The sequence below is a fragment of the Otolemur garnettii genome, unplaced genomic scaffold, assembly GCF_000181295.1.
Source record: "Otolemur garnettii isolate 467f Iridium unplaced genomic scaffold, OtoGar3 scaffold00062, whole genome shotgun sequence".
Lineage (NCBI taxonomy): Eukaryota > Metazoa > Chordata > Mammalia > Primates > Galagidae > Otolemur > Otolemur garnettii.
The window spans coordinates 9,720,130-9,745,528 of NW_003852457.1; the positions used below are offsets into that span (position 1 = coordinate 9,720,130).

Genomic DNA, 25,399 nt, shown 5'->3' on the forward strand with positions numbered 1-25,399 from the left:
TCTTCCACTGGAAAGGATACCAGGAGCATACAGGTTCCCAGCCAAGTGTTAACTTACCTTTAACAATTTCTGGTTTTAGGCTGGGTACAGCGGCTCATGTGTGCTCATCTTAGCACTCTGGGAGGCCAAGGCAGGTGGATTGCTTGAGCTCACAGGTTTGAGACCAGCCTGAGCAAGAGTGAGACCCCATTTCTAAATATAGCCGGGTGTTGTGGCAGGTGCCTGTAGTCCCAGCTACTTGGGAGGCTGAGGCAAGAGAATTGCTTGAGCCTAAGGGCTTGAGGTTGCTGTGAGCTGTGATGTCATGGCACTCTACCAGGGGCAACAAAGTGAGACTCTGTCTCAAAAACAATAACAAAACAAAACAAAAAACCCAAAAAACAATTTCTGGTTTTACTTGAAATAGTCAAAGCCTAGAAAGGAAAAAAGTAATGACTCTCTTTAGTTGATTTTATGGTATATCAAAATTTGATGTAGTTAATATATTTCACCTAGTATGTGGTGTCAGTGTTTCTAACCAATCTCTTATGTACCATTTTAAATATATAGCCAAGTAACTGACTTTCATAGAACCAAACAAACAAATGTTGATTAATTTCCATGAAAGCCACAAAATGAATTTGTAATAAAATCTGATTTTGGTATAAATAATACATGTAAACTTAACTAATATTGCAAGTTTTAACATACCTACTTTTCAATTCTTTTGTTTTTTTCTGAGACAGAGTCTCACTCTATTACCCTGGATAGAGTGCCATGGTGTCAGCTCACAGCAACCTCAAACTCTTGGGTTTTGAGAGATCCTCTTGTCTCAGCCTCCTGAGTAGCTGGGATTATAGATGTGTGCCACCATTCCTGGCTAGTTTTTCTATTTTTAGTAAAGACTGGGTCTCGCTCTTGCTCAGGCTGGTCTTGAACTTCTGAACTTAAGCAGTCTACCTGCTTTGGTCTCCTAGAATGTTAAAATTACAGGCATGAGCCACCACACCCAGCCCATAAAATTATGATTCTAACTTGATCAACATATTCTGTGAAATATCAATTAAATGCTCACTAAAGATAAAGACAAATTGTTTTTAAACCTAGAACACCTGGTACAAGACTCAAGAAGGACAAAGTTAAAGAACTTAAAAATCTGCATCTGAACACTTATCACAAAGCTAAAGTAATGAAGAGAATGTCATATTGGCAAAAGAACAGGTGAATAGAAAAATGGAACCAAATAGAGCCAAAAAATACACCCATGTAAATATAGGCAGTTGATTTTGTCAAAGGGACAAAGAAAATTCAATGGAGAAAGTAAAGTCTGTTCTATAAGTGGCAACAGAACATATGAAAACCATATGTGGAAAAGATAAAAATAGACACAAAATTTATACCTTAGCCAAAATTCACTCAAAGTAGTCACAGACTACTACTAAATTTTCAAATGCATGTAAAAGTTACAGAAAGGGAAAACAAAAGAAAATCTTTATGGATTTGGTGGTGACTTTTTGTTTAGTTTTTGTTTTTGTTTTTGTTTTGGTGATGACTTTTTAGGTGCAATACCAAAAGCCATCCTACGAAAAACTTGGTCATTGTACACTATTAAAATGTTTACTCTGAAAGATCCTGGTAATAAACAAAAACATAAGCCATAGATGGAGAGAAAAGATAACACATCTGAAAAAGGACTTGTAAAGAAACTGAAACTCAACAAGAAGATAAATGACTCAATTTAAAATGGATGAAAAAGCTGGGTGTGGTGGCACACACCTATAGTTCCGGTTACTCCAGAGGCTGAGGTGGAAGGATTGCTGGAGCTCAAGATTTTAAGGCTGCAGTGTGCTAAGATTGTACCACTGCACTCCAGCCTGGGTGACAGAGTGTGAGGCTCTCTCTCTAAAAAAAAAAGGAGTTTGTAAAGATATGAATAAACATCACACCAAAAAAAAGATACACAGATGATAAACAAGGAAAATCATGCTCAACAATACTTGTCATGAGGGAGAAGCAAATTGAAACAATGAGATAAATAGTGCTACACATCTATTAAAATGGCTAAAATTTAAAAAACCATAGCAATTGCAGCACAAACTTTCATTCATTGCTGGTGGAAGCCACTTTGGAAGGCAGTGTGACATTTTTCCCCTAAACTAACCATATGACCAACCAATTACACTCCTAGGTATTTAGATAAGTGTTTGAAAAACCTAGCAGTGTGATCCAAACAAAAACCAGCATGCAGTTATGTACAGCAGCTCTCTTCATAATGGCCAAATATTTTAAAGACTCTAGGTAAATGAATAATCATGCTAGAGTACTTCCATGCAATGTAATACTATTTAGCAAGAGAAAGCTATGAAGCCACGTAAAGACCTGGATGTGACTCAGCGCCTGTCGCTCAAGTGGCTAAGGTGCCAGCCACATACACCTAAGGTGGAGGGTTCGAATCCAGCCCGGGTCCGCCAAACAACAATGACGGCTGCAACTAAAAAATAGCCGGGTGTTGTGGTGTATGACTGTGGTCCCAGCTACTTGGGAGGCGGAGGCAGGAGACTTGCTTGAGCCCAGGAGTTGGAGGTTGCTGTGAGCTGTGATCCCATGGCACTCTACCCAGGGGTACAGCTTGAGGCTCCGTCTAAAAAAAAAAGACATGGATGAATCTGACATGCATATTCCTAAGTGAAAGAAGCCAGTCTGAAGAAGCCACAAATTGTAAGATCTCCATTACTGTAGAGAAGGAGAGAGTACAGAAATAATAATCAGAATGTATGACTGATAGTGGTTTGGAGGGGGGCAGGGGATGAATTAAATAAGAGATAAGATGCAAGAGGGAGGCACAAACAGATCAGGTGGCAGGGGACTCCCTGTAGTTGGTGAGATCATGCTGGGTGTGTGTGGACGAGGCTGGGTTTTGTAGTACCAGTATGAAGGAAAAGGCTACTTCTCAGCCTCAGAGAGAAGGATTTTCTTTCATCACCCATGGAGCTATTTCAGGACCAGTTCTGAGGAAGATTTTGTGTGTGATATAAAAAATATGGTATTAAAATATACCACTTTATCCATTTTAAATGTCTAGTTAAGTGGCATTAAGTACATTCCCATTATTGTGCAGCAATCACCACTGTCATTTTCCTTTCCATCAGCAATGCACGAGGGTTCGAATCTCCACATACATGCCAAAAATAGTATGCTTCCAATTTTTTCCCCCTTGATAATGGCCATTCTTGTAGGTACCAAATGGTATCTCATTGTGGTTTTGATTTTCATTTACCTGATGGTAAGTGATGTTGAACACCTTTTCATGTACTTAACTGGTGCTGGATTTGGTAATGATTTCTTGGGTCTGACACCAAAAATAAATAAAACAAAGAAAATAGATAAATTGGACTTCTTCAAAATTAAAAACTTAAGGCATCAAAGAACACTATCAAGAAAGTGAAAAGAAAACCAACAGACTGGGAGAAAAAAATACAAGTCATCTATGTGATAAGGGTCAATTATCCAGAATATATAAAGGACTCTTAGAACCCAACAAAATGACCACAAATTTTTAAAATGGACAAAACTTGCGGAGACTTTTCTCCAAAGATGATACAGAAATAGCAGCACATGAAAGGATGCTCAACATCACTAGCCATTAGGGAAACACAAGTCAAAACCAAATGAGATAACACTTAACACCCATTTGAATGGCTAAAACAACAAAACCCCCAGAAACTGGTGAAGAAGTGGAGAAATATGACCTTTGTTGATGGGAATATAAAATGGTGTGACTGCTGTGATTCTGCTGTGATGTGGTTCTGCAAAAAGCTGACCACAGACTTACAGAATCCAGCAATTCCATTTCTAGATATAATATACGAAAGAAATGAAAACATATTCAAACAAAAACTTATACATGAGCCCTTGTAGTAGCACTATTCACAATAGTAAAAAGGTAGAAATGACTCAAATGTCCATCAATGTGGACAAATGATATGGACAAGTATAATGTGGTATATCAAAACAATGAAATAATATGCATCCATAGAAAGGATTGAGGTACAGACACTTGCTACAATGTAGAGGAACCTCAAAACTCTCAGCAGAGAGCTAGGCATGATGATGCACACCTATAGTCCCTGCTACTCCAGAAGCTGAGGTAGGAGGGCTGCTTGAGCCCAGGAGTTTGAGTCCAGCCTTGGCAACATAGTGAGGCCCCATCTCTTAGTAGATAGATGATAGACAGAAAGATAGACATTAATAGATTAGTGGTTGCCAGGGTCAGGGGACAGATTGGGTAGTAATTGCTTAATGGATAGGGGATGTTCTTTGGGGGCAATTAAATGTTTTGGAATTAAGAGGTTGTGGTCAAGAATGGAAGAAAAAGTATCCAATGTACACACCTCTATTATGAAACTAATTTATACCTTTTATATGTAAGTGATAACCTAATAACAGCCTAATAATACGGGAAGGGGGGAGGGAGAGGGGAGGGGGGAATGAGTGGAGGGAGGGGGATTGGAGGGATCACTTCTGAGGTTTATCTTACAAGGGTACAAGTGAATCTTTCTAAGAGCAGAATGTGAATGTTTTAAAATAATAACTAAGAAAATGAAAATAAATAAATAAATAAAATTAAATTTAAAAAAAGAGGTTGTGGTTGTACAATAGTGTGCTTGTACTAAATGTCACTGAAGTATACATCTAAAGACAGTTAATTTTGTATTATGTGAATTCTACCTCAATAAAAATGAAAGTCCTATCCTTAGTGTTCCTCACCAGGGTGAGCCCTCTCTCCATGGTGCTCCCTTAGTCTGCTGTTTGTGAGTCAAATAAACATCTGTCCAGGCCACACTGGAGATGTATCCCAGCTGGGTGGATCACTTGTCTGATCATGCAGTGGCCCGAGTCCCACATGAAGCCTCATGATCCATGCAAACACACTGATAATATGCCAACCCAGGTTACCCTAGAAGTCGGCTCCAGAAGTGCTTGGTTAGAGCTGAGGATGCTGAACATTGCTTCCCTTCACAACATTCCTACTTTCTGCTAAAGATACATTCTGGGGCCTGCCTTACCCCTGCCGACCAGGATCTGGCTCCACTGAGGCTCCCCGAAAGGCACACAGGAATAGAAGGATGCTTATCTGAGCCAGAAGGGGCTTTTGTTTGGGGGGTCCTGGGGCTGCAAATAATTCATTCTGCCCAGGCCACAGGGAGCATGGGAGGCCCCAGGAGAGGAGCTTTTATGGCTTAGTGCCCAGAGATAGACCAGCCTTCACATTATCCTATCTTCAAACTTCAGCATCCCCAACCCTGGAACAATCTCACTGGATGGGGGATACCAGCACCAGCCCCTAGCCCAGCAGTCAGACCCACCTGGGCACTTAGAAAGGGGATGGGGCACCCTGGGATAGTCCAGTAGTCAGGTCCTGCTGTGATTGTTCTGGGCTCTCAGAAGGGAATGGGGCAACCTGGGAGGGGCCAAAGCACCTGGGGCTAGCAGGGATGTGGAGATGACTAGCAAAGGCAGAGACACTGTTACAGGTTGAATTGTGTCCCCAAAATTCATATGTTGAACTCTTAACTGCACTACCTTACATGAATGTGACCTTACATGGAAATGGAAATAGGATATTTGTAGATGATCAAGTTAAAATGAAATCATTAGGGTCAGGCTTAATCCACTATACATAGTAATCCTGCCCTTATAAAAAGAATTCGGACACAGAAACAAAGGGAAGAAGGCTTGCACATTGGAGCTTTGCTATCACAACCAAACTACCAGAACTGGAGAAAGACTGGAATAGAACCTAGAGCCTTCAGACAGAGCACAACTCAGACTTCTGGACTTCAGACCTTCAAGATGACAAATCTGTGTTGTCCTGACCCTCACAGTGTGTGGCACATTGTTATGGCTGCATTGTTACATGCAGACCCTTTGTGCTCTGTCCTTTCTCTCCAAACTGCAGCCATCTCCTCAAGCACACCCATGACAGCATGAAGGACAGAAGCAGGGTCCTGGACCACTGCTCGGTAGTCACTTCCTGTTCTGTCTGGGAGTCTACAATCAGCTTCCTGGACCAGTGGGAAGATGAGGACAGGAGGGGCAGCATCCTTGGAGCTTATGCCGGGCCTCTGTGTTCCAGGAGCCCAGAGAGCCCAGGGCTGGCCAATCCGTACCCCTCAACCTCCCCAGCCTCTCTCCCCAGCCATCAGCACTTTGGAATAGTCATCATGTCCCTTTTAATATCAGTAGGAAAGTTGCCTCAGGAAGGCAACTTCCCAGTGCCCCCTGAGCCCAGGCCGGTAGAACAGGCTGAGTGGCCACAACTCTCAGAGAGGCCAGGGGTAAAACTAGAAAGGGGAAAGGGGCAGCAGGGTGGGCTGTGGGCAGGATGCTGAGGTCAGAGGCCATTTCCCACAGGTGATGAGTGGAGGGAGGTAAGGAGGGGCCCCAGTCTCCACCTAGACAGGCCCTCTGACCACTGTCTGGTACCCCTTATTGGGAGGTCCAGGCTCAGCTAGGAGTCGGCTCCAGAGACTTTAGTCCATTTTGCCCAAACAGACAGGATGTAGCCGGCCAACTCAGGGTTCTAGAACTTTCAGGACTGAGCCTGCTGCCTGCCAAGGACAGGAGAAGTACAATGCCCCTGCAGGTGGTCATGCAGCTATGCCTCTCTCACCAGCTGCCACCTCTCCTCTTTGCCAGGTCTCTGGGTTCTGCTGGTTGCAGGAAAGGCCACACGCTAGGCTGAGATGGCTCAGTTAGCTTCCTTAGACCCTCTGAGTCTGGGGGAACCAGCCTGGTGGAGTTGTGGGGCCCCTAGTCCTTTCATGTCAAGTAGGCCAGCAACCTTCCCCTCCACTCCGTCCACTATGCTGGAAGCACAACTTCAGGGCTTGGAGTCCTCAGGAGGCCTGGAGTCCCAGTGCCTTCCTCTCTTCCTGCTCCTGGACTGTAAATTGCGTGGGCCACAGGTGAGCAGTGCAATGGCCTCCAGACATGGGACCCTGAGGTTTACATTCTTCTCCCTCCCATACCACCCGTTCCAGCCTCCCAGCCATGGCTCTGCATTCTGTTACCCCTGTGATGCTACAGGAAGATCTCTGTGTCTCTGTCTCTCACAGGCCAGCTTCAGTGCTCCTAAAGGCAGGGGTAGGGTCCGTTTTCTGTGGTCAAGGGCTGCTGATCCCAGCCAAGCCCACATCCAGCCCAGCTCTGAGATGGGCATGTGAACAAATGAGCATGCTAGAATCTAGTCCACCCCAAAAGACACCATAACTGACTGAGAAGTTCAGCTTCTAGGAATTTATGCTGAGAAAATAGGTAAAGGGAAGAAAATAGGGATGCCCACCTTATGTCAGCTTTATACAAATGAAAAAACAGACACATTAGAAACAATCCAGCACAGACTTGCCACCTGTGGCTCAAGCGGCTAAGGCACCAGCCACATACACCTGAGCTGGCAGGTTTGAATCCAGCCCAGGCCCGCCAAACAACAATGACGGCTACAACCAAAAAATAGCTGAGCGTTGTGGTGAGCGCCTGTAGTCCCAGCTACTTGGGAGGCGGAGGCAAGAGAATCGCTTGAGCCCAGGAGATGGAGGTTGCTGTGAGCTGAGATGCTACACTCTACCCAGGGCGACAGCTTGAGGCTCTGTCTCAAAAAAAAAAAAAAAAAAGAAAAGAAAAAGATAAAAAGAAAAAAACAATCCAATCCAACAATAGAGTACTAATGCCATCAGGAAATTCTAACCTGAGATTATGTTAATCTCTATACTTTGATGTGGACAGATAGTTAAATGAATACAAGGGGGGAGTTCAAACATTAAACTTTAATTGAATACAACAATTGTTTCACAAACACAGTGAATTATAAACCTCAGTGAAAATCCACCTTGTTCCCCAAGCCTGGGCTGTCCACAATCAGGCCTGCCTCCCAGTCCTCAAGACCCAGAATCAGGGCACTTCCCATACCTCTCCCACAAATGTAACCAGGTGGAGAAGTCCAGCCTTGTGCATGGGCAGGCAGGAAGACAGCTAGCAGTGGAACATTCTGCTCTGTAGAAAAGCCTTCGCTGCACACAGCTTGCTGGATTCTCTTCCATCGTTGCTGGAGTGGACAGACCCACTTCTGGCTTTAGTCTCATGAACATTTCTCAAATGCCTCCTCCATCATAAGAAACTGCTGACAAAACTCTACAAATGTAGCTGGGGGCTGGGAATCTCTCAGTGCTTCTCAGCAGAACCCTTTGGGGGACTGTTGGGGACCTCTGTGGTCTATTCAGAATAAAACTATGTAGAAGGCCAAACAATCCTCCTGGGTCCTGTCCTGGCTCCTGGGGGACAGGTCAGGCCAGGCTGCTCCCTGACAATTCAAGGAGCATCCTGGCTCCCCAGAAGGCATCAGAGGAGGCCTGGCCATCAGGCCACTGCACCTGGAAGACATAGCATTACACACAGAAGCAGCCTCTGCCAGGCTCCTTCCCACCTGGGCTCCTCTGGACCCATAAAGACCACCTGTAAAGACCCTCCCACTCTGGGCTCCGGGGGAACACTGTCCCACAGTACCCCCACCCCAGGTCCCAGTCTGCTAATGCTTAGCCCATGAGTCATCCTTGCCCTGCTCAATTCTGCTCAGTTTATTCACTCAAGGACACTGACTGAGCCCTGCAGTGTATGCGCTGCAGAGGTAGGGGATAAGAGGGAAACACATGGTACTTGTAAGAAGGCCTCACCTGGCTAGAGGGCAGGGGCTGGCTCAGCTCCATGGCAGACACGGGGCCAGAAAAGGTAGATGGGGCTGGAGGCATCTCTGGAGGGCTGGATATATATAATGGAGTTAGGACAGGCTTTGTCTCAGGGGACAGTGGGTGACAAGATCCACCCAGTTGTCTTCCTACCCATCAAGAGCCATTCTCAGCGCTTGGTACAGACTGAATACACTTCGTGCAGGGCCCTCACATACACAGAGTGCTGGGGGGGATTACACATTGAGTGGGGTCACTGGGTGGGTCACAAGAGGTCAACAAGGGTGTCAGGAAGGCTCACAGAGAGGGAACTGGTGAGCAGAAATGTAAAGGAGGAGACTGTAGAACAGTGATTCTCAACCTTCCTAATGCCACGACCCACAGGCTGAGAACTGCTGGTGTAGAAAAAAAGAGGTCTAGAGTGAGAAGGAGCCATGAGGCGATTAGGGCCAAATCAGAGAGCAGAAGGGAGAGTGTAGAATGGGCAGCACAGTCAGTCGCTCAGGGTAGCGGTGGTGATTCCTAAAGAAGGCTGGCACATGCCTATCACGTGACATGCTGGGTATGCATCACAAGAAAGGAGGACAAGTGTGCAGGTTACACATGCATAGGATGTTCACAGCAGCCTTACAGTTGCCCCAAATTGGGAACACCCAAACGCCCACCCATAGGAGAACTGATAAACAAACTGGTACAGCCACACCTTGGGATATGGCTCAGCAGTAAAAGGGAGTGAACTATTGATAACCTCAACAACAGGGTGAACTTCTAAGTAGGAATGAAATGTTGGGTTCCTAGCAACAGGGAAGGAGTTATGCTGAGTGAAAGAAGTAAACCAAGACAAAGCAAAGAAGCCTGGAGTCCCTACTACAGCAGAACCTCTGTAAGTTGGCCACTAAAGGGACTGTAACAAACTGGTCAACAATCAGAAGTGGCCAACCTAAGGAACTAGGCCTCAGTACAGGTGGTGGATGTCCAGTCTACAGAAATTCTGTCAACTTCAGGAGGTGGTCAATGTAGGGAGGTGTCTGTAAAATGTAGCTAATATTTAGTAACAGAAACAGATCTTTGATCCTGGGGTAGGAAGTGACAGGTAAGGGTGGGAGGAGGGTGAGTTCATGACCTTCATTAGTCATGACCTCGTGGTGGATGTGAAAGTCACATGGAGAAAACTAGCAGCTATTCTGTCTGAACTTGTGTAGTTTACTGTATTTCAGTTACACCTCAGTGAAGGTGTCTTTAAAGAAGGAGTCAAGGCCCTTGGAATTAAGTGAAGGAGGCACTGGAGTTGGAGAAGTGAGAGATAGGGTCAAGACAGTCACGTGGAGAGGCCACATAAGCCACAGGGACACTGTGGCTGTGGCAGCACTTGCCTGATCTCAGCTCCAGGCCACTAATGGAAAAAAGAGTCAATATATGTGATGAGGATTTTCTCACAATCTGTCTGTTTCAGAGCATGTGATTTGGGGGCTTTTTATCCATTTTCTTGCACATACCCCCATAATTTTGCCCTCTGTAGGTACCTGCCTTGCATTAACCTGGTCTTAGCTCCCAGATGAGAGACCCTGTACCATGGGGACTTGCTCTGCTCCCAGATAGGATGTGGTGTCCATTGGAACAGGACTGGCAGTGGAGATCTCCTCTCCCCCAGGGGACTCCAGAACACCTACACTCCTCCATTCATCTGTCTCCACAGGCTTCCACCTGCAGTGATGGCCCCAGAGGCACTGCTCAAACTCCCTACATTCTGACAGTTCACAGCAATAATACCATCAACAGCAAATGTGCATCTAAGCTGTTCAAGTCCCTTTAAAACATCAGTTTAGAATATAAAATCAGGATCTTGATGCTGCTCAAAAACTGGAAGCTTTTCTTTGGGGAAAATAAAATGCCAGGAAGAGGCTGCTGGACCCAGGATAATCTTGGGGAAGAAGGGCTTAGTCCTGAACACATCCAGAGAACAGGATGCCTATGTCTGCTCTGATGTTTTGGGGTATCCTTTTGTTTGAGGGAAAACTACCCTATTTTTGTTAGATGTAGACTAGGGAGGACTGTTATGATTTTCAGAAACCCATAAGGAAAAAACTCAACCTGCACAGTTTGAGATGGCACGTCTATAAACTGAGCATTATCCCATCTCACCGCAAGCAGAAAGCGTCATCTGGCCCGTGGACCTTTGGCGCTTACCTATGGGACACGATGAATTTGGGAGCCTGTGGTGGGGGCTGTGTCACCAGGAAGCTGCCCACCTGTGACTCTGCACATGCACTGCTGGTACCTGGACCCTGCTCTGGGTGCACACTCCGGGGAATGCTGCTTGGCGGGTCAGGAAATCCTGCATGTAATGAAATTACACAGCCACTGGTAGGAGAGAGCACAGCCCATGTGTGGCGCAACCAAGACCTCAAAGCAGGGAGGTGGCTGCAGCATCCAGCCCAGCAGCCTGTGCCCTGTGAACTAAACTGCGACCCTGGGCTCAGCCTCCCTATATGAGGAAGAAACCATCACAAAATCCAATCTTCATGGCCTTTCCAGGCTTCCAGGCACCAAAACAAAGTCAAATTCTGCCCACTTCAAATTGTGCTTTGTCATTCTGGACCTCAAGCACCCCCAGCACCAGAAAGTGGGAGTCAGTTTGTAGCAAGCTCCCTCCTACTAATGGGAGGACATGCCACATCCCCTCTGTCTTCTCTTGTGGCTGTTCACAGCAGGATCAGCCACCAGCCCTTGCTGATTTCTGTTTTTATTTCTTACCTTAGGTTTCACCAAGATGTAGCTGTCACTACCCTCCCCTGCCCTTTGACTTTTTCTCTGCTTAGAGTGTTCCATGGAGTATCTCAGCATATCTTTCATGCTTAAAGACAAGCTACTATGGATGTGGTCACTTCTGGATTGATACATATTCAGGAGCAAAGTGACCTGAGAGGGCAAGTCCTTTTCTGCTCCAAGTCTACCTAGCTGTGAGACTTGCATTAAAATGGCCCTGATCTCAGACAGAAAACAATGGGCCTGGGAGGCAAGGCTCACAATGCCCTCCTACCTTACCCAGTGCCCTTCCAGAAAGTAAAAAGTATTATCTGCAAAGGAATACATAACAGAATGACATCTGATTTAATAACACCGAATGCTGCAAAAACAAAAAACAAAAACCAAAAAACCTAAGTCTTCAAATTTCTGAGGGAAAAGTATTTTCAATTCAGAATTCTTTCCCTGTCAAATTGTTAATCAAATGTGAGGGCAGATTAAAGCCATTTTTAGAACATGCAAGGACTCAGAAAATTTATCTTGCAGGCACTCTTTCTTGCAAAGGTAACTGAAGAAAGTTGCTAACAAAACAAAGACTCAAATAAAGAAAGAACAAGACCTGCAATTCAGGAAGTACTGCAGCAAACCTAGGGAGGCAGTGAGGGGAACTCTGAGGATGACAGCTCCACCCCAGGCCTAGAGATGCCACTTGGAGGGATGCTTGAAATGCTGGAAGATGGAAAAGTGTGACAAAAGCAGTGTTAAAAAAAAAAAACAAACGACAATTAGAAACTCCAAGAACATAAAAGCTGAAAAGATATATAGCCATACTAAGAAATTTAGATGAATTTGTAGTGTCAATATCTCCTTAAAGGTGAGAAGTCATAAGATATTGTTGTATCATATGGACAAAATATATATCTAAATAAATATTCTTTAAATGTACTTATAGCTAAAATGATAACCAAGAAAGAAAGTAAAACAGTGATTATTTCCACCATAGGTTAAGGGTGGAAAACATTTGGGCATCTAAGCCCGCTTCTATTGCACCAGGTGTTAACAAGTGTGTTAGATGCTCTGGTGTGGGGATTGCAAGGAGGAGTTTCAATTTAACTCCTTCCTCACTGTCATATTTTTCAGTCATGTGCCTATATGTTTTTCAAAATAAAATAAATGAGAAACAATCCAGGATGTTTGTAGAAAGAGTCTCTGGGTTCTGGCTGAACTGGTTCTAGGTTTAATCAAACACCAGGGATTCAAGCAGAAAGTCCTAGCCCAGTGGTTCTCAACCTTCCTAATGCTGCGACCCTTTAATACAGTTCCTGTGGGTCGTGACCCACAGGTTGAGACCACTGTCTTAGCCCTACCCACACTTCCACACTCTCAAAAAAGACCCAAGTAGTCACAGCATCTAGTATAGAAACTTACAGTCTGTCAAAGTGGACTCACCTGTAGGGCTGGGATTGCCAAGGGCAGCAATGGACACGGTCACAGAAGCATCTGCAGGACACATCATGAAATCCAGCCCATGACTGTGGACCAGCTGTCCAGTCTGGAAAGGAACTTCCTTGGAGGATGCCAATGCAAGGGACATCAGCCACGATTCTGGGGCAGCCAGAGTGGGGTCCAGCATGTTGCTTCTGGCAGCCAGAGGGCAGAGGCCAGGGCCATGGCGGATACAGGGAAGGGTTGCAGAACTGTGGCTGAGCCCCTCCTGGTACACCTCACCACCCTGCAGAGACCTGGGGGACACAGTGAACACCATCCCTTGCTGGGCAGTGGCACTTACAGGGGGACTTCAGTCAAGTTCAAGAACGTGGATGCTTGTCTCAATGGAGCCACTGGAGCCAGGTGGCCCTTTACGTCACTGATCACATGCCTACGTGGTTCTCCCTGTGGCTGTAAGGACTAGGGCTAAGCTCTAACAAGCAGGGCTCATAAAGACTATTACTGGAAACCTAAAATACATTAACCATTTATTTACAATGACCTTCAATGATGTATTATTCTATAGTACCAAAAACTGAAAATGATTAGCAAGAGCCAAATAGCTGAATGAATAAATCACAGTTGATCCTAAAGGAGTATTAGACAGCAGTTGTCATTAATTTAAACAATTAATATTCCATGAATCCTCATTTTCTCTCAATGGTACTCCCAGGCTTTGGTAACCATCCCCCCTTAATCTTCACTACAACCCTCATGGTGGGTCCCATCACCATCCCGTTTTCACAGGTGAGAGGTCATAGATACTTGCCTAGGGTCATACACCTGGGCAGAGCCTGGCCAGGATATGAGCCAGGCACAGGGAGGGTGTCGGGAGAGATGCTGATGTCATAAGGGTACACAGAAAAGAGCAGACATGTGTATGGTGTGACGGTCACACAAGATGTGGGCCAGCCCTGCATGGACCCAGCTCCATGCTGACCAGCTTGCACTTTTCTTATCCTTACATCAGGTTTGTGCCTCATCATAGGAGGAGTATGAAGTGCAGGGAAGATGCTCAAACAGTGCAGGTGTGCAGGAGGGACTCGAGAGATGCTAGATATTACTAACTCAGTGAAATGCAAAATAGACCAATACTATGCATAGCAAACTACCGTGACAGCTTTCTTTAAGTGGTAGGTCTGCATGTTTTTCCTAAGTTTATTCACTCCATTCTCCAAAACAGACACAAATTCAGCGGTTGAGTCAGGCTGCAGGAAGCAAGTGTGGGGTTAGAGCAGTGGTTCTCAACCTGTGGGTCAAAACCCACAGGAACTATATTAAAGGGTCACAGCATTAGGAAGGTTGAGAACCACTGGGTTAGAGGAAGCTGCTCCCTGTTTCCCTTCCAGCTCAGTCCTCAACGTGGGCTCCATGCTGGTAGCTTCCCCTACCCTGGGATGTGACCTGGTCCAGGGTCAGGGCTCTGGCATTCCCATGCCCACTCTACACACTCATCTCCCCCTAAGGAGGGAGGACATGGGAATGATAGTACCTGGGAACCAGTGGCTTAGAGACTGTCTTATCCTCTGTAACGTCCGGGGCCAAGGCCAGCAGCTCCCACGGTCCTTGGGTAGTCTCTGGAGACCGTGAGGGCCGATTTTCCTCATGTCCCTCTGAAAGTAGATCAGATGAGAGGGGAGGCTTAGGGATGCTCCCCATCCCAGCCTCCTTCCCAGCAGGTAAGAGCACCACTGTTGGCTAAAAAAGGGTGTCACCACTGGGTCATCCCAGTATTCTGTTTGTCCTTTGGCCTGTCTTTGGTCTGAACCAACAATCCATAATTACAAACTTGGGGCACTCCAAATCCTTGTGCTTAGTTCACTTCTCAAATGTACTCTCCCACCTCCTCCTCTAGCCACATGCTGCCCTGATCTCCAAGCTAACTCCTGGCCCTGACTACCCAGTAACCTGAAAATACTGAGGGTAGCCACAGCCCCGCCTAGGCCCTCAGCCTAGGCCCCCTTCCCTCAAAGGGAAACCCTGACCTACTGATTGTGGGATAGAAAGGGAAGGATCTCTATAACCAGAGAGACCCTACTCTGGCCTGGTCCTTGTCAGAAATCAATCCCTCAACTAAAAGCAGGATGGGAAAGCCCTCAGGCCACTCACCTGACCACTGAGGCCTGTCCACAAACCCAGAGTCAACACGGGAGTGGCCTGAGGGCTGCAGCATGTCAGGACACTTCTCTCTTACACTGGGGTCTTCCGCCATGGCCTTCTGAGCTGGCTCCATGTGCTTGGGAAGGGCCCTTTGGCGCCGCCGGTAATTGGCAAACCAGTTGTACACCTGCTCAGTGGTCAAGTTCGTCTCCAATGCCAAGTTCTCCTGCTCCCAAACACCAAAACTTCTAAACCTGCTTCCATTCGTTCATCACAGAGGTGCACAGAAGTGGCTCTGATAGCTCATTTCCACCCAGTAAGGGGGCACAAGCCCAACCTAACCATTCCAGCAGCAGCAATGGTGCTTGGGACATTAGATAAAGGAACATCCCCTGAACTCAGGAGGCTGAGTGTGGTCAGTGTGAGCCAGACACAGAGGCCCTGATTCCTTGGGGAAATGAACCCCAACCCCAGGTCAGCATGGGCCCTGACCAGGCCATCTGCACAGCCACCCCTGCAGGGGGCAGGTGGTTCTTACTCTGAGCCCTTGGAGGGGAGGGGCCTATGGACCTGCACCCCATGCCTGGCATAGAACCACTATGTACGGGATAGTGTGTCAGACTGTGGATGCTCAAAACACATCACTTTGGGGCCTGGCACCTGCAAGGTCACACATACATACAATGTCATGAACCCATGTGAGAAAACTAACTCCTCTACTTAGCATGCAGGACAGCCTGGAGGGGGCCCCTATCAGGAGGGGCTCTAGGAGAGGCTGAGACCACAAGCACCCTGGGATCTTGGCTCTCCATTCTTACCCTCTCAGCTTTGCTGGGGTTGGTGCTAACCCCTAAAGCGAAGTCGTACAGCTTCTGGCGAACATCTCTGGGGAAGTTCCGGCTCTTCAGCCCCTCTGGGCAGAGTGAAGGAGGTGGAGGGTTCCTGGATGAGGACAGTGAAGAAGCAGTAACAGAACGGGACCCCTTCCAAACCTGTTCCCTGCTCAGGACCCTCTGGTGTCCCTCTGTCCCCTGGGCCTCTCCATGTAGAAATGCACACCCCAGACACATACTGTTCATATGACTGCATAAGGTTCCTTGCACATGTGCAGGCTGCAGTGAGGAGCCCCCTATGGGCCCTGGATGCCATTCTGGATATGTTCCTACACAGGCCTCCTAAGGACTTGGCTCCTCACCCTGGGCCTACTTTTTCATGCAGTGTCTTCCTGTCAATCACTGGTGTTCTGGCCATCATCCCCACTCTCGTGGGAGTCCTGTGCAGAACACATCACTTTGCCCTCCTGCTACATATCCCTGCTGCCTGCATGGCCACATCAACCTTCCCATCTCTCCTCTCACTTCCAACACTTCCTCCCAGGACTCACAATCCTTGGATGACCTGGCTCTTACTTTACTGAGATGTTACCAGAAGAGCAGTACCACCTCTCCCCCAACCAAACCTGCCAGCCCCCTGGACTTCCCAAGTGGGACCACTTGGCAAGGGAGGCTCCCAGCCTTGCCTGGAACACTTGTTCCTATACCCTGCCTCACTAAGAACTTTCCTCTTAAACTTATTCTCTGTTTGCCACCAACAGTATGAGTAGTCACTCCCATGAACTTGGTAGTTGTTCTGTAAATCACTTACCTTCGGCACAGACCTTTCTTAACTCCCCTATTCCCCTCCAGCTGCTACCTCAGAGAAAACTTCTCAAAGGATGATCGCAACCATTACTACCAACCCCTCATCTCTATCTTCATCACACACCTGGATCCCACCCCACTCCTGAAGGATGGCTGCCTAGCTCACCTCTTGCCAAGCCCAAAGGTTCTTTCTCAGCACTGCTCTCATGAAACAACCCTCAACCCCCTGGCTTCTCAATGATGTGCAGGCCTGGACACCCTCCACTCTTCCTTGCCCTGCTCTGAGCTGCAAAGTCCTAGGGGTACAGGCTCTAAACAAAGATACCCCTCCTCTCCCTACGCCCCTGCCCCATGGTTTCAGGACCACCCACTGAGATAACAAAAGGGACAGCTGAAGCAGGACAATTGGTGTTCAGGCTGGTTTTGCTATTGTCTCTACCGTTGTGTAGATTCAAAATTTTCATAAGGAAAATGCGACATGTAAACAAATATAACCAGCATGTGGAAGGCTTGATATTCAAACCACCTGCATGGATATCTAAAAAATATCTCACATTTCACACGTCCCAAGGAGGACTTGGTTCCCTTGCTTCCAACCTTCCTTTCCCCTGTGCACCTCAGTGAGGAAACATCAATATTCCTAGTGGTTCCACATAGGCCAAGAGTCCTGGAGTCTGCTCTAGGCTCCTCTTTCCTCCCTGATATATCCATCCCATCAACAAGTTCTCCAACTCTCACGACCCCTTCCACCTCTCGCCTCTGTTCTCATTCTAGGCAGTGACAAGAAGCTCCAAACTCTGCCCTGCTCCTAACTCTGCATTTGCATATGCTGTGACTCAGGTGACACCTCTTGTGAACCACCACCCCCCCCCGCCCCTAGCAGTGATCACCTGCATGGTCAGAACTCAGCCCTGTGGCCTCTGTGGCTGCAGGCCCAATGTCCTCCTGCTGCTTACTCATTAGCCTCTGTGGTCCTCTAAGGCAGGGAAGGAAAATCCAGCTCACCACATATTTCTATGCCACAGGCTAAGAATCATTTCTATATTTCCCAAGGGTTGTGAATACAACCCCCCCTCAAATATTTACTGTCTGCCCCAGGACACCAAACTCCTCTGACCCCAGGCCTTTGAACATGCTGTCTCCTTTGCCTGGAAATTTCGGATTCATCTCTCTGTGCCTCAGTTTCCTCATCCATAAGTGGTGATTATATTCATAATAATTACAAGTAGTAACATTTATTTAGTGCTGATAATGATTAACACTTACTAGTGCCTATCATGTGCCAGGCATTCCTCTGAGCACTTTAGACACAACTCATTCTAAACCTGCAACATTCTCATCCATGTCTCTCTAAAAGGTCCTACAAACCCTGAGCCCAGGTGTAGGGATCAGATGATGTGAGGCACAGGTGCTGAGCAGCTACCACCCAACCCTCCACATACACTGTCCTGGGCCCCCTTATCCAGCTAGGCCCTATGGGAGTTGGAAGAGGGGAGAAGGTCAGGATGCCCACTTGCTAGCCTCAGTTGCCTGGCACTGGGCCACTTCCGCCACCATCTGACTGATGTGGCAGGTGGAGGGTGCAGCTCGGTGGGCAACACAGCATGGGCAGGACAAATCCTGAAGTCACATTCAGCTGATTATGCAGTGAAAACTACGGCTTCATTTGATGTTTCCTGCCCCAACCTCCTCGTCTCTCCTTTACCTCAGCCCCTTCAGTATTTGGCTAGTACACCCAATCCCTCAGGAGCCGTGGAGTAAACACACATAAATGCCAATGGGGTACCTCTTCCTGCAGCGGAACTTCTGCACCGGGGTCAGCACAGCCACATCGAGTCTCCTCATGACCAGACGGTAATGGATGTCGTTCCAGAGCTGCACTAGCTCCTGGCTGCCTCCTGGTACTCGACAGCCCTGCCAAGAAGAGCCTGCTGAGCTCTGGTTATCTGCAAAAAACCTGGAACACGGTGGGGATCCGTGTCTGCCACCCCAAAGCAACCTGACCTCTGGGAAGGCAAAGATGTCTGTGGGAAGAGTAGGGGTCTGGGTTCAAATCTACTGATTTACTAAATGCCAGTGTGCCCAAGGAGCACAGATATGAGTCTGAAAGCCAGTGCTGCAACCTCCACCAAGATTAGCAGTGTGACCCTGGGCCAGATGGGTTAATTTACAGGCCATAGATAGACCCACTCATGCCAGATGTGAAGGGCCTCGGCCTTTAAAACCCTTCAAACCTCTCAAAGAACACACATCATGAGTACATCTCTCATATCACCTTGTGATTATGGAGTGCATGGCAAAGGGAAGTCCAATGATTCGATTTTGGCTGACAGCAAATGAGTGGTAGAGTGATGGTTAGACCCCCATGGTCTGACGCTTGGCCCATGCTTAAAGTAAAAGATTTTGGCATAAGATCACCACTCAATAGGGATTTGATAAACTCAGATGACTTAGCTAGTGAGAACTTAATAAAGTGGAAGTAGACCATCCTGACTAAGCTCCCCTGATGTGCTGGTGTGGGGGCCTCAGGCCAGCAGGTTCTTATGGATTCCCAGGCACTTCTGCTGCTGCCCACTCCACACCTGCCCCTGCCGCCTGGTCCTACCTCCAGAAGTTGGCAGGCTGCCTCCTGCTGGCCCTGCTGCTCCAGGACACGAGCACACATCAGGGCCACGTCTGCATTGTCTAGGAGGTACATTCGGAGCTGGCTGTCCAGAATGGCTGAGACCAAAGGCTGTGCCTGAGCAAGGTCATCCTGCAGGTCACGGCACAGCCTGCCTACAAGGGTCACCAGTTCTGCAGGTGGTGGACAGGTGACCCTGTGGTCCCTCAGCAGAGTCAGGAAGCTCTGCATCCTGCATCCAGTCAGAGCCGCTCTGCCAACAGAAAATAGTCATGACGAGGGCCAACATCCAGCATGTCCTTCCCACTGATCTCCAACAACTCCATGATACAGGTAATACCATGACCCTTATGCCAAGGACACTTGTAAGGTAGGAATAGTAAGAGCTTACCTGAGAAAAGGTAGAGTGGTATCACACATCCCATAGAATTTCCATCTGATTTCTCAAAGATAATTTAGCTCTTAATGAACTTGACTGTGTACCAAGCACTGAGCTGGGTGCTATCTACAGGTCCTCTCACTCCTCTGGACCTTCTGTCTGGTTCTCTGGTACTCTGTCCACAGGGCCCTTACCCTGCTCCTCTCATCTCTCCTTATGCTTCCTTTCCTTCACCCTCCTGATACAAGCTGTGATTATGTTTCCTCTCACTCCCCCTCTGGGCTCTGTGGGACAGGGACTTGTGTGTGCGGTTTGTCAGGGGTCACCATCTAACTGCATGTCCACACTCATTTTTAACAGCAAAGAGACTGCTTATGCCAATACTTAATCCAACTAGCATCACAGACATATTTTGTAGTCCTGCAAAGTATCCCATGAAAGGAGAGACCAGGACTTGTTTAAATAGGTGTCCACCTAAGGATGTCTAGGCTGCTTTTTCCAAACACAATGCCTTCGTTCACAATTGAACTCATTTCTGTAGAATGCTTCTGTAAGTGAAGGTTAAATGTAGTGCCATATGGACATCTACGTTTTCACTAGACGTTTCCAAACTGCTTTCCGAAAGGTTTGCCTAAGAATCTGCAGAACCGCAAAGAATTGGCCATTCTATGCGCTCCCTGGCGGCTGGAATGCCCTCAGTTTCCGGGTTTTTCTGCCTCGTGTCACCTCTGGGGTCTTCCTTGGCTCTCGGGCGCCCACCAGGGGAGTGATCTCATCTACACCTCCGCTTCCAGGGTTCTAGCGCCATCTCACCGGGTCCTAAACTGACTTGGGCTCTGCATTTCTAACTGCCAAGGTTGGCAGGAGTCCCTGGGCCCCAGATCCCACGATGGAACGGAGGCTTCAGGGCTTCCACGTTAGAGGGAAGGGGACGTCTCCTCTCAGGGCCGTGGGTTCTCTAGTACCGACCTGTGCTCCAGCTCGGGGAGGGGCGGGAAGAACGCCAGCGGCTGGTTAGCACCAGTTCAGAAAGGAAGCGGGTTCCGGTGGGGTACCTCGGTGTATCCCACCCTGTGCCCTGAGGGGACTCTGACGGACTGGGACAGAGGAGACCAGTCGGGGCAGGTGGCTGTGCGACAGCACCCCCCGCACCCATGGCCCCGCAGCCCCTACCTTTCTGGGCGCGCTGCTCCGGGAGGCACCGCTGTGGGCCCGCAGCCCCAGCAGCCCGCCTGGCGTCCGCTGGGCGCGCACGTGCTCGGCCGGGAGGCGCCGCAGGGCAGCGCGGAAGGCGCGGATGCTACAAAGTATCTGGGCTGCGACCAATCCCCGCGAGGCCCCGCCTGGCTACCCGGCCTTGAGGCGTTCGCCCCCGCGCGCCACAGACAGGGGAGGTCAGGAAAGTTCCACAAGGGTACCCGGTAAACTCCGTGCGATCTGGGGGTCTGTAGACCCCAGGGTCCCAAGGACCTGGAAGGTTCTGGGGGCTCCCAGCGTTCTGCGGCATCCGTGGCCCAGGGTCAGAGGCGCCCCCGGAGGCTTCCTCGGGCCTCAGGTCCCGGAAGGAGCTTGGAGGGGGCTCTGAGGTGGGGTGTGGAGAGGGAGGGGCGCCGCGAACCCCCGCCCTGCCTCAGGAGCCGGAGGAAGCAGAGACCCGAGGTTGACCCCACCCTGTCTGCCCTGTGCTCAGCGGAGCCACAGTCCGGCTGGTCGCAGTTGTCTGAGGCAGACACTTCATCTCCTAGGAGCTTTTCAAACCCGTACTGAGGAGACTGCTCCTGGGTCCCAGCAGAGTTCAGACATCACTGGCTGGGAGGGACTCACGTAGCTGGGCCCTGCAGGGCGGCCCCCTGAGGAAAGCTCAGAATGACTCAAACCCGGGTGACTGTGTGATTCTGGCCTGGGGAGAGCTCGGGCGGGGGTTGTCCTCCTGCCCTGGTCAAAAAGTGCTTGAGAAATCACCAAACTGCCACCATCCTGGCCTCTCTCCTTGCACTATGTCGCCCTGGGTAGAGTGCTGGCGGCTTCACAGCTCACAGCAACCTCCAACTCTTGGGTTTAAGTGATTCTCTTGCCTCAGCCTCCCAAGTAGCTGGGACTACGGGCGCCTCCCACAATGCCTGGCTATTTTTTTGGTTGTAGTTGTCATTGTTGTTTGGCAGGCCTGGGCTGGGTTCGATCCTGCCAGCTCCGGTGTATGTGGCTGGAGCCCTAGCCGCTGAGCTACAGGCGCCGAGCTGGTTTGTAATTGTCTTACACAGTAGGCGCCGAAGGTGTTCTTGAAGTGCAAGGGCAAGAAGAGTTTGTTTTTAAAGGGTGGTCCGAGTCTAATTGGAAAGACAAAATTCTCTGACATAGCTTATGCACGAGACTTGGGTAGAAATGATGAACATGTATTTCATTGTTCCAGTGAAAATCTGGAAACAATCCAAGTGTCTGGTTGAATATTTACTAAATAAATCATGATTCTGATAGAGGAGCTCCTGGAAGGTGTTTGTAGTTATCCTGGGGAAGAATGCTTACTGAAGGACTTGTGAACATGATACATTGTACAACAAAAATAGTGTGTTAAAAGACAGTTTGAGTGATATGAGCCCATTTGGAAGTAGAAATAAAATGACAAATGCTACACTGTTAAACCCTGATTGCCCCATGGGTGACAGAATTGTTTTAATACTTTTATTAGTCATTTTATTTTATTCCTTTTGCTTATCTATATTTCCTAGTTTTCATAAAATATAAATTTCAGGGTTTCTTTTTTAAAAAATTCTTTTCAAGAAGTAGAAAAAGAAAACAGGACAGCAGAGTTGGGGGAAGCAGTCCTGACTCCCCACATGTACTAGAGGCCTGAGCTTCCATGATGTGGGTGGACAGCAGGCTAGAAATTACAGGTTGCCTGCAGCAAACTCATTTGCAGTGAATCCTTTCCAGAAAAGCAGCCACAGAATCTTTCTCTGGGATACACAAGGTGTTGTGTCCTAGATAAGGAAGAGACTAGAACAGCATTCCTGATTGCTCTCCCCCTATTAGGCACCAAGGAATTTAAAAACTCAGGGGAACCTTAAATGTCAACATAACAAATTTTAATGACTTCAACAAATTTTTCATTTTTATGTATTTTTATTTTTTAGAGATGGGGTCTTGCTGTATTGTCTTGAACTCCTGGGTTCAAGTGATTCCCCCTACCTCAGCTTCCTGAGTAGCTTGACTGAATTCAACAAGTTTTATGATCCCAGTTCATTGTTATAAAATCAGTTACTTTTTTTTTTTTTTTGGATTTTATTGTCCCAAGCAAGAGGTAATTGATTATCAAACCTCTGATTTGCTGATGAGCAAATTTTAAAACACCTTCCAGAGTGGCTTATGTTAACTGTTAGACTTTTGTCTTAAATATGGAACTCTTCACAAATTTGTATGTCATCCTTGCATAGAGGCCATGCTTATCTTCTCTGCATCATTCCAATTTTTTCTTTTCTTTTTCTTTCTCTCTATTTTTTTTCTTTAGACAGAGTCACAGTTTGTCACCCTTGGTAGAGTGCCCTGGCATCTTGGCACACAACAACCTCAAACTCTTAGTCTCAAACATTCCTCTTGCCTCAGTCTCCCGAATAGCTGGGACTATAGGCACCTGGACACTACCTGGCTATTTTTAGACATAGGTTCTTGCTCTTGCTCAGGTTGGCCCCAAACTCCTGAACTCAAGAAATCCACTGCTTGGCCTCCCAGAGTGGTAGAATTACAGGCATGAACTACAGTGCCTAGCCTTATAACCCTCACTTTTAATGGAGGCTTGATCTTCTAACAGAAGGTAGTGCCAAAATGTAACTAACCAACGCTTGTTGGAGATAATGTTTGTCTCAACTTTCCACCATTTGTAGTGGGATATTAGATGACATTCTAAGGCACACTTAACCTCTGTTTCTAGAGGTTCTAATTCCTTCTGGACCAGTCTAGATGGGGCAAGCTCCCAGTTCAGTTGCTTAATAGCAGTGACCTTGGGTGAGTTACTGACTGCCCCTCTCTATTCTTCTCTCCTCTTTGGTAAAATGGGAATAATAATAGATCCCTTTTTTCCCATGCAATTGAGTAATTAAAGTACATACTCAGTAAATATCTATTTTAAATTGTCACTATTTTGTTTACCATGTATACTCTTTATTTTTAATACATTCAAAATCTGGGAGGTATTTCCTTTTTACTTTCTTTTTCTTTTTTTCTTTTTTTTTGAGACAGAGCCTTAAAGCTATCCCCCTGGGTAGAGTGCTGTGGCATTGGCATCACAGCTCACAGCAACCTCCAACTCCTGGGCTTAAGCGAGTCTCCTGCCTCAGCCTCCCAAGTAGCTGGGACCAGAGGCACCTGCCACAATGCCTGGCTATTTTTTGGTTGCAGCCGTCATTGTTGTTTTGGAGGGCCTGGGCTGGATTTGAACCCGCCCCCTTAGGTGTATGTGGCTGGTGCCTTAGCCACTTGAGCCACAGGCGCCGAGCCCTTTTTACTTTCATTGTTCAGAAACTTCTTGGCAATCCTTGTAGTTTTCACTGTCATAATTAACTGAACACATTTTTTTCACTCCTGATCCACAGAAAGCTGGAATACCATTGACATCAGCCTCCTAAGAGCCTCTGCTGAATCCTGAATCCACCTCTTTTAAGAAAGGAATTACTTTCATCACCAGGTACTCCCTTGCTCCATTTGCTCTGCCCCATAAAGCCTTCTGGTTGACCTCAGGGTCAGTACCTCTTGGGAGATTTGTCACATGTTTATCTGCATATTAGGGGGTCTCATCTCTTAGAGATGAGTCTTGTGGGTTTCATAGATGTGGATTCATAGAATACCATGGGAAACATGCCTGATAGGAAGAAAGAGGGGTGCCTGACATCCTTTGTGGTTGCAGTGAACTGTAATGTTCTGGAATGGACAGGGTGAGCAGAACTTGACAGCCACCCTTCCTTTATCCTTGAAGGTAGATAGGATCATACATTTAAAGCACCCCGCAACATACTGAGAGGACTAGGAATGACCCCTTTTGTTGCCATGACAAAAGGGATTTGTCTGACAGCCCTCCTTAGAGGGCTGGAAACTATTCTTCACAAAATAAGATGAGGCTTACTGTGCATTTAGTGGAAGGAGACCTTTCTATGGGACAAAGTCCTTCAGGCTTGTTGTTACAAAACATTTTAAAATTTAGCTGGGTGTAGTGTAATGTGCTTGTAGTCCCAGCTACTGGGTAGGCTGAGGATTGTTTGAGTTTGAGGTTACAGTGAGCTGTGATTGCAGCCTGGGTGATAGAGGGAGAACTTGTCTCAGAAAACAGAGGTATATTTTGGAGTGCCATATTTTGGTCTTCTATAGTCATATTTTTCGGTAGCATATTCTGGTCTCCTACACTGTCTTCAATAATGACTATGCCATTATATATTCTACCAGCAATGAATGAGAGTTTCTGCCTTTCTTCCAGCCATGGTTTGTCATATGTTTAGAGTGTAGCAGTTCTAACAGCATACTATCTTGTCGTTGCAATTTTCTATTCCCTAGTATATGATATTGAGCATCTTTTTGTATGATTATTTGCTGTCTGTATATCTTCTTTGGTGATCTTTGCTCATTTTACTGAGACAAGATATTACTCTGTTGCCTGGGCTAGAGTACAGTGGTGTCATCATAGCTCACTGCAACCTCAAACTCCTGAGCTCATGTGATC

The 25,399-nt window shown here is 47.3% G+C and overlaps 1 protein-coding gene and 1 pseudogene across 1 annotated transcript; both read right to left on the minus strand.

The window, feature by feature from the left end:
• Positions 1 to 8,321: 8,321 nt before the first annotated feature.
• On the minus strand, positions 8,322 to 19,547 carry ANHX (anomalous homeobox). Its single transcript, XM_012807004.1, has 8 exons — positions 19,299 to 19,547; positions 18,480 to 18,607; positions 15,872 to 15,995; positions 15,063 to 15,279; positions 14,446 to 14,566; positions 10,908 to 11,036; positions 8,709 to 8,793; positions 8,322 to 8,408 (listed from the first exon to the last, which is right to left on the minus strand). Exons 1-8 carry the CDS (start codon positions 19,545 to 19,547, stop codon positions 8,322 to 8,324), a joined length of 1,140 nt encoding a protein of 379 aa, XP_012662458.1.
• Positions 19,548 to 23,081: 3,534 nt separating this feature from the next.
• Positions 23,082 to 23,169, minus strand: LOC111726368 (annotated as a pseudogene).
• Between the last annotated feature and the right edge of the window lie 2,230 nt (positions 23,170 to 25,399).

Excerpts from the sequence above, each read along its gene's own strand:
- ANHX (XM_012807004.1), bottom strand. The coding sequence starts at position 19,547 with ATGCAGAGCTTCCTGACTCTGCTGAGGGACCACAGGGTCACCTGTCCA. Across the intron at positions 11,037-14,445 it reads TCTAAGCCACTGGTTCCCAG|CAGCATTCCCCGGAGTGTGC; the intron begins GTACTATCATTC and ends TGACCCGCCAAG. Across the intron at positions 8,794-10,907 it reads AAATTCATCGTGTCCCATAG|CCCTCCAGAGATGCCTCCAG; the intron begins GTAAGCGCCAAA and ends ATATATATCCAG.